This window comes from Empidonax traillii, unplaced genomic scaffold (genome assembly GCF_003031625.1).
Source record: "Empidonax traillii isolate 1590-97213 ecotype Southwest subspecies unplaced genomic scaffold, ASM303162v1 scaffold267:size678996, whole genome shotgun sequence".
NCBI lineage: Eukaryota > Metazoa > Chordata > Aves > Passeriformes > Tyrannidae > Empidonax > Empidonax traillii.
The window spans coordinates 667879-676872 of record NW_020955460.1 but is presented as its reverse complement, the minus strand read 5'-3'; the positions used below and the strand labels follow the sequence as shown (position 1 = coordinate 676872).

The 8994-nt window shown below is 63.1% G+C and overlaps 1 protein-coding gene across 1 annotated transcript in view; it reads right to left on the bottom strand.

The window, feature by feature from the left end:
- The window catches only part of WDR24 (WD repeat domain 24), a 7914-nt gene extending 1503 nt beyond the window's left edge, over positions 1-6411 (bottom strand). The window contains exons 1-8 of the mRNA XM_027889597.1: positions 5747-6411; positions 5245-5422; positions 4018-4693; positions 3819-3934; positions 1939-2060; positions 1499-1603; positions 1062-1399; positions 148-332 (exon numbers count right to left, since the gene is read on the bottom strand). Of these exons, the coding sequence (XP_027745398.1) occupies positions 148-332; positions 1062-1399; positions 1499-1603; positions 1939-2060; positions 3819-3934; positions 4018-4693; positions 5245-5422; positions 5747-6227 (2201 nt within the window). The 5' untranslated portion in view covers positions 6228-6411. The remainder of the gene's footprint in view (positions 1-147; positions 333-1061; positions 1400-1498; positions 1604-1938; positions 2061-3818; positions 3935-4017; positions 4694-5244; positions 5423-5746) is intronic.
- Positions 6412-8994: the final 2583 nt, after the last annotated feature.

Genomic DNA, 8994 nt, shown 5'->3' with positions numbered 1-8994 from the left:
GACACCTGCACAAGAGAAACGGGGGAGCGTGGGTAACGAGAGCCCTTGGGGGGCACCGAGGGGGAACAGGGGCACCCACCCTGTCCCCCTGCCCCTGCAGAGCCCCTGGGACCCCCTTGCTGGGCTGTCCCCGCTCTGTGCCCTCACCTGTCGCAGATCCAGCCCCTGTTGCTCATGGGCCGCTTGCAGTTGCTGCAGTTGACGTGGAGGGTGGTGGACGCCTGGTTGAGGCAGTTGATGGCACGGCACGTGCTCAGCTTGATCACCTCGTTGGAGATGTTCCAGAGCTGGAAGCGCTGCAGCAGGTCGATGTAGGATGTGTACCAGTGTTCCTGGGAGGGCCACAGATGGCTGAGCCTCGACATCCATCCTCAAACTCCCTCAAGATCCCTGCTGGGGCACCTCCAGCCCTGGGGGCAGTTCTGGGCCCCTCTCAACAGGAAAGACATTGAGGGGCTGGAGGGTGTCCAGGGAAGGGAACGGAGCTGGGAAGGGGCTGGAGCAGCAGGAGCAGCTGAGGGAGCTGGGGGGGCTCAGCCTGGAGAAAAGGAGGCTCAGGGGGGACCTTCTGGCTCTGCAACTCCCTGACAGGAGGAGGGAACCAGGGGGAAGGAGGCCTCTGATCCCAGGGAACAAGGAACAGGAAAAGAGAAAACAGCTTCAAGTTGTGCCAGGGGAGGTTGAGGTTGGATATTGAGAAAATTTTTTCACTGAAAGGGTGGTCAGGCATTGGCACAGCTGCCCAGGGCAGTGGTGGAGTCCCCATCCTTGGAGGAATTTAAAAGCCCTGTGGATGTGGCACTAGGGGACATGGTGGCCTTGTCAGTGCTGGGGAAAATGACTGGACTTGATGATTTTAGAGGGCTTTTCCAACCTAAAGGATTCCATGATTCTAAGATCCCCGTGGCGGGAGAACAACCGGGGAACAGCAACCCTCCCCAAATCAACAGGCCACAGCCTCTCCCCCTTGCAACCACCACCTCAGATCCCACGCTTGTTGGGATACACCCCCTGTGGGTGGGTCCCACCGAGGTGTCCCCTGCCCCCCCCGGGGGTCCCACCTGCGTCTGCTCGTCGATCTCCTTGCGGATGCGCTCGCCCAGCACGATGAGCACGGACACGGCGGTCTGCACGTCCCCCTGCTCGGCGTAGAACAGCAGCGTGTCCCGCACGATGGGGCTGAAGAAGTCGGAGGGCAGGCGGTTCTCGTAGAGCGAGTGGGAGATGGAGATCAGGGAGAAGGACTCCACGGGCGTCAGCGACACCGTCTCGGCCTCGTTGCCGCTGACGTGGGGGGAGTCAGCCTTGTCCTGCAGGTGGTCCAAGGCCGAGGGGTTGTCCACGATTTCGTGGCGCAGGGGGAAGGCTTCCTGGGGAAGGCTGTATTCCTGCTCTTCGGCTGCGAGGAGACGGCAGGAATGAGCGGGGAAGGCCGGGAGAAAATCCAGCTGCGCGTCTGGGACAGGCAGCACCCTCCCAGCACCAGCCACGCGCTCACCGTGTGGGTTCTCGTGGTCCATCATGTACAGGTCATCCTCATCTGCCTCCACGTCTCCCAGCAGGTAATCCGCAGGGACATCGCTGCCCTCCGTCTCCTCGTTGTCTGTGAGCCCAGAGAGAGAGAAATCAGCTCATCCCGCGGTTGGATCCACCTCCCCGTGTCCTCCAGCATGCCAGGCTGTGCCCGAGTCAGACAGCCCAGCTCCCCACCACATCACGTTCCTGGCACCCACAGCCACCACTGTCACTGTCACTGTCACCCCAGATCATGGGGGTAAACTGTCCTTCTGCAGCTCCCTGGGGCTCGGTGTCCTTCACGGGGGGCTGCAGCAGGCCCTACCACCCCAATTTACAGGATAAATGCACCGATTTATCCCACATCTGCAGCTAAGGAGGGAAGAGCTGCAGGAGTGGGACTGTTCCCCCCAGGAATGTTACCCTCGTTGTTGATCAGGGTGGAGGAGGAGTCCATGAGGATGTTTTCTGAGCGGCTTTCCCCTTTGCTGCGGTCCAGTCTGGACTCGCTGCCCAGCCCAGAGGGGATGTCCTTCAGGTTAAAGCTGGGGGAAAAAAAGCCAAATTTAATAGGTCACAGAGGTTTAAAGCTTCCATTCCAGCCAGCAAATGGCCTGGGTAGAGATGTCCAGTTGCCGTTGGAATGGTGAAATGTGAGAGATGGTGATTTCCCCGAGAGCAGAAGTCACCCATCCCCACCGTGTGACTGAAAAACAAAGACTTGGAATGGCGGTCACAGCCCTTCCTCCAAGCCTGGTGTCACTGCACACACACTGCAAAGGTCTTTCTGAAGAATTCCAGTGCTGAGCAGACCCTCTGCTCCACCTCCTTCCCCTCAGAGGCAGGTGAACAGGCGCTGCCTTGCTCCAGGGCGCTTGGCTGTTTGTTATGCATCATCATGCTCAGCTTTCACCGATGGAAAAGGGAAGGGATGGGGCTGGAGCAGAGCCCAGCAGTGTTTCAGTCAGTGGCAGAGCGACCCAGCTGGAGGCAGAGCTTGGTCAAGGACAGTGCTTGTTTCTTTTGATGTTATTTGAGGATCTGTCACTCACTGTGGGAACCTGGCCCAGAGAAGTCTGACAGCTAATTTGGAGTCCTCACCCCTCATGTTTATGTCATTGAAAAGAGGAAAAACCAGTTTTCCTGCTTCATCAGCCCACAGTGGGGCTCTCACAGAGCTGGGCTGTGCTCTCCCTTGGAAAGGCAGAAACCTGCACACCTCCAGCCCCAGCTCCAGCCATGAGACACCTTCTCCACCCCCAGCCCTTGGTCACCACCCCTGTGCTGGCACTGCTGGGGCACCTCCAGCCCTGGGGGCAGTTCTGGGCCCCTCTCAACATGAAGGACATTGAGGAGCTGGAGCGTGTGCAGGGAAGGGAACGGAGCTGGGAAGGGGCTGGAGCAGCAGGAGCAGCTGAGGGAGCTGGGGGGGCTCAGCCTGGAGAAAAGGAGGCTCAGGGGGGACCTTCTGGCTCTGCAACTCCCTGACAGGAGGGGGGAGCCGGGGGAAGTCAGGCTCTGATCCCAGGGAACAAGGAACAGGAGGAGAGGAAATGGCCTCAAGTTGGGCTAGAGGAGGTTGAGGTTGGATATTGGAGAAATTCCTTCATGGAAGGGGTGGTCAGGCATTGGCACAGCTGCCCAGGGCCAGGGATGGAGTCACCATCACTGAAAGTGTTCAAAAAATGTGTAGATGTAGTGCTTAGGGGACATGGGTTATTGGTGGCCTTGGCTGACAGTTGGACTGGATAATCTCAGAGGAACCCGAATGACTCATGAGTTCAGTAACTGCAGACTGGTACCAGTCCTGTGCCCCACCACAGCTCCGAACTCTGGCTCCAGGAGGGAAGGGAGCAGCACGTGAGGCTGCAAGGCCAGGCTGGGCACTCACTTCTCACACCCACATGTGAAATGGCTGCATTCAAAGGATGCCAATCTGCAAACCAGCATGGCCTGAGGCTGGGGAGAGCTGTCCCTGCTCCCACCCTGTGGCTGGGACAGGAAGAAACTCTTCCCTGGGAGGTTGGTCAGGCGCTGGTTGCTCAGAGAAGCTGTGGCTGCCCCACCCCAGAAGTGTCTAAAGCCAGGTTGGACGGGGCTTGGAGCAACCTGGGCTAGTGGGAGGTGTCCCTGCCTGTGGCAGGGGGTGGAATGAGATGAGCTTAAAGGTCCCTTTCAACCCAAACCACTGTGATTCGATGATATGATTCCAGGACTCCATCCCAAAGGAGCCACGTCCGCTCTCCCACTCAGGGAGCTGCCCCAGCCATGAGATCCCTCAGTACAGCTCCAGCGCTCCGTACCTGTTCATGAGCGGGAGGGCAGCGCTGCCTTTGCCCATGCTGTGGTTGAGGTTGGTGGACGACACGGTGCCCAGGCTGGAATAGATAATCCGCAGCATCGTCCACGTTTGAGCCACCTGCACGGGAGATGACCGGTTTCCAGACCTTGCCAGGCTGCAAACCAGGCCCTGTCCTGCCCTCCCCATTCCAAACCCCTCACCTGGTTGCGGTCCAGGCCCTTGGCCACCTTGGCGTTGTGGTCGCAGAGCTCGGCCAGGGGCCGGCCGGCCAGCGCGTACTGCTTGGCCGTGTGCACGAACCAGTCCATGCTGCCGCTCTCCACGTCTGTCTCGAACACGCTGAGGGCGCTGGATGACGAGATGTACTCGAACTGCTCCGTGGGGTCCAGCTTGCGCTTGAAGAAGATGGGGTGGCGCCGGTCCCCGATGTAGGGCTTGCGGTTGGAGTCGGAGGAGATGAGGCTCTCCTTGGCGGCGAAGGCCAGGTCCCCGTACAGGCTGTAGCACAGCCCCTCGGGGTTCGCCCGGTCAATGGGCTGGCTGGCATCCTTGAAGATGTGCTGGTAGAGGGTGCTGTCCTTGGAGCCCGACAGGAGGAAGTAGGGGTCGTGGAGGTGCCGCCACACGATGCCCGTGGTGACGTCCTTGTGCTCCTCGAACATGGCGGAGGGGATGAAGGGGCGGCGCACATCCCACACGTAGATGTTGTGGTCCACCATCATGGAGCAGGTGGCGATGTGGTGCTTGCACTCGGGGCGCCACTTCACCCGCGCCACCGAGGCGATGGTCTGCACGCAGTAAATCTCCTTCGCCCGCGTCGTGTTCATGTCCCACACCTTCACCATCTTGTCCCGGCCGCCCGTGGCCAGCCAGCCCCTGCGAGAAGGATGGAGGAAGATGGAGAGGTGGCAGTGTGGATCTGTGCCCCCACCCTGGCACAGAAACACTCACAGCACAGACCGACCACGTCCAGGCCACGGGGAGGCAGCCGGCCTGCAATCCCATCCTCCCAAGTGCTCCACTGGCACCTCCTCTCTCCAACAACCAGGTCAGGCAACACCCTTCTTCCCATCCCCACTTAGGGCCCTGCACCTTTAGAGCCACACTCCCAGTCAGACCAGTTCCCACAGTCCGAGAACACACACCCTTGGCATACCCTGGCTCCCCCACTTGCTGTACCTGACCATTAGCAATCCAGTGCCTCAAAATCCCCTAATTTGTCAAAGAAAGCCCCCAGAACACCCCAACGTGGCCTCAAATCCTCAAAGCAACAGTTGCTCCCACCTTCCAGCAACGTCCCAGCCCTTGGCCCAGTGACCAAGATACCAGAGACACTGATTTCTCTCCTGAAAGTTCTCAACCCCTCTTTCAGGGCCTCCCTCATCCCTGCGAGACCAGGTGGTTGCTGGGGCCCAGCCCACCCCCACCTGTCCTCCAGGTGCCAGTCGCAGCAGAAGACAGGCCCGTTGTGGGCCGTGAACATCCTCTCGTAGCGGTCGGGCCGCCGGATGTCCCACAGCTGCACGTTCCCGTTCTCGAAGGTGGCGGCGAAGGTGAAATAGTCCCGGATGCTGAACTGCACGTCACGCACGCTCTCCGACTGGCCTGAGGGGACAGGAGGTGACATCTGGTGGGACAGAGCTCCAGCAGAGCTATAAAGTCCACCGAGGGAGCCCCTGGGGGTCCCTGGTTTAGAGGGAAGGGGAGGCAGGGAGTGATGTGACCACCTTCCATCTCATCTCCATCGCACTGCTGAGAGCGACAGAAAAGCATCAGAACGCCTCTCAGCTCCCTCCCTCCCTGAGCACGAGCAAACCTTCCTCAACCTCTGCCTCCCCCAGGGAAAGAGGACAAGCACAGGAAGGGCGAAGCCCTCAACCCCTGCCTGCCCCAGGAAGCGAGGGAACCGGCAGCCGAGCACGTGCGTACCGGAGAAGGTGCTGACAGAGTCCTTCTTGCGCAGGTCGAAGCACTTCATGTACCCGTCCTGGGAGCCGCTGAGCAGCATGTACACCTCGGTGGGGTGGAAGCACACCTTGTTCACCGTGCGCTTGTGCTCCGTGAACAGCTGGTCCTGCTTGTTGCGGGACGGCTTGCCCAGGTTCCAGGTGACCACCACGCCGTTGGTGGCGGCCGTGGCCAGCAGGTTCTCGTCCATCTGGTGCCACACCACGTCGGCGCAGCTGAAGTTCAGCGAGGGCTTGCGGCCCACGCGCAGGTTCAGCTTCTCCACGAACTGCTCCTCCTCGATGGAGTAGATTTTGAAGATGTTGCGTCCGGCCACCACGACCTGCGCGGCGTCGCGGCACACGCTGATGGCGTTGGCCGGGGCGTCCAGGTGGCAGAACATGGTGCGGCCGCTCAGGGCGTTGCCCCCCAGGGCCGTGGTGACCCTGGCCATCTTCTCCATGGCCGTCCTCGGGGCACCGTCCCCTCTCCAGGAGCAGGCTCGCAGGCTCGCGTCCCCACAGGCCGCCTGCTCCCCCTCAGCCAGAGCTGGGCAGGGCCAGGCGGGGCTCCCGCAGCTCCTGCCGGGCCCTGGCGGCTCCGCCCGCGGCTTGGTCCAGCTGCATCAACGGGCTGTGAGGAGGGAGATACAGCCTGGGCTGGGCTCTCCTCTGCTGCCTGCTGTGACTCCCTCTCAGGGAGCTCCTGACAACCTTTGCTGGGTTCCTTCTTCCCTCTTCCGTTACACTCCGAGGTGTTTCAGTGGTGAGAGCTGCTGACGGCAGAGGTTTGACTGCAGCGCCGTGGGTCGAGGTGAGCAGTGTCTGCAGCACGGAGTGGGGTGAAGTGAGGGACAGGCACCTCCACAGGGCACTGCCTGCACTCCAAACCCTGCAGGAAGCAGAGCTTCACCCTCCTTCTCTAGCAGAAGGGACCCAGCAGTTACTCTGGGGGTGCCCTGAGGGGTTCCCAGGGTCCCCCAGAGCCACGCTGAGCTCCTGCCGCGGCACTGCCATCTCCAGCCCCCTCACACCCTACACTCCCACACCCTACACTCCCACCCCCTCAGGGTCTCCCAGCCTCCCAGGGCCCCCTCCCGCCCCTCAGCACCTCCTCCTGCCCCTCAGGGCACCCTCAGAGGCCCCTCCCACCAGGTTCCGCTGCCCCCCGGCCCCGGCCCACCCCCGGTGCGGGGTCCAGTACCCGGTGCGGGGTCTCCAGTGCCCGGTGCCGCTCCCGGGTCCCCAGTGCCCGGTGCGGGTCCCCAGTGCCCGGTGCCGCTCCCGGGTCCCCAGTACCCGGTGCGGGGTCTCCAGTGCCCGGTGCGGGTCCCCAGTGCCCGGTGCCGCTCCCGTCCCCGCCCGCAGCCCGGGCCGCGCAGGCCCCGCGGCCGCCACGGAACTGCCGCTGGGCCACGCCCCCTTCCGCCACAGAGACCCGCCCCCTGCATCGACCGCGCCCATTAAGATGGCGGGATAACCCCTCCCGGGCCACGCCCCATCCCGGGCCACGCCCTACCACACCGCCCTCCGGACCAGGCCACGCCCCTTTTTTCCCTTTAGACCCGCCCCCTGCAGCGAGACCACGCCCCTGCGCACGTCCCACCAAAGCCCTCAGGCCCCGCCCACCCTCGCTTCACCTCAGGCAGGCCCCGCCCTCCCACCAGGCCCCGCCCCCCTGATTCAGCCCCGCCCCCGTGTCAGGCCCAGAGCGCTGGGACAGCGGGGGGGGGGGGGGGGGGGGGGGGGGGGGGGGGGGGGGGGGGGGGGGGGGGGGGGGGGGGGGGGGGGGGGGGGGGGGGGGGGGGGGGGGGGCGGGCAGGTGGGTTACCGGGGGTACGGGGGGCAGGTGGGATATGGGGGACATGAGGGCACGGGTGATATGGGGGACACGGGGGCACGGGTGATATGGGGGACACGGGGAGAGGCGGGGCCTGGTGGGAGCGGCTGTGTCAGGGGGACGTGGGATGCAGTAGGGGATGGGCGTGCAGGGGAAAATGGGTGTCAGTGGGATTTGGGGTGCATTGGGCTTGGGGGTGCAGGGGAAAATGGGGGTTAAAGGGATGTGGGGTGCATTGGGGGTCAGGATACAGGGTGGGAAATGGTGGTGCGTTAGGGTTGTATGGATGCACTGGAGGGATCTGGGGGAGCACAGGGGAGTGGGGATGCACTGGGGCAATGGGGGTGCACTGCCGTGGGGGAGTGTGGGGAGGTGATATGGTGTACATTAAGGACGGGGGTCACGGGGATAAGGGGGTCCATTGAGGGTCAGGGTGCAGGTTGGGAAATGGGGGTGAGTGGGATATGGGGCGCATTGGGGGTGGGAGTGCCAGGGAGATGGGGGGACTGGGGGACTGGTGGTACCGGGGGGGATGTAGGGTGCGTTGGGGATGCGGGTGCAGCGGAAAATGGGATTCGAGGGGCTGTGGGGTGCATTGTGGTTGTAGGGATGCAGTGGCGGGATCTAGGGGTGCAGAGGGGAGTGGGGATGCAGAGGGGCTATTGGAGGCACACTATCATGGAGGAGTTGCAAAGGACAGTAAGGGGATACCCCAGCCCGGGGCTTGGGGCCGTGTTAGGGCTGCCTGTGTAACGTGGGATTGTAGGGGTGATACCCCCCCAACTGTTGCTGTCCCCTGCAGGGGTGGCGGGACCCTCCATGTGCCACCTGTCCCCGGCTCCTGGCACCTGTGTCCTAGCACCCGTGTGACACCGACAGGTACCAGTGGGTTTGAGGGGGTGCAGGCAGCCCCACACCCCCCTGCCGGGGTGCTCCGTGCCCCAGCAGCGCCACCCTGTCCCACAGCCCCCGTGGCCCCAAACCCCCTTGCGCCATTTTGGGGCCAGAAAGGGGCGTTTAGGACAAAAGAGAGAGCGCAGGCGGCTGTTGGTGCAGCAGTTCCTTCCCGGCCGGTACAAAGGCAAAACAAACCGAAAGCGTGTCCGTGTCCGTGCCCATGTCCATGTCCACATCCATGCCCACACTCCTCCCGGCGCTGCTGTGACAGCGGACGATGTCCCGGGATGGCCACCGAGCCCCCTCGTGCGCTGGGTCCCCGCGGTCACCCAGCCCCGTCCCGGCTCGGTCCCGGCTCGGCTCAGCCCGGGGTCCCCCCCGTGCCACGGGCGTGGGGCGATGGCTTTTCAGCTGGAGGAGCAGTGGCGGTGGCAGTGTGTCCTGGGTGCCACCTGCTGCCTTTTCTCGGTGCTGGCGGTCCCCGCGGTGGCTCA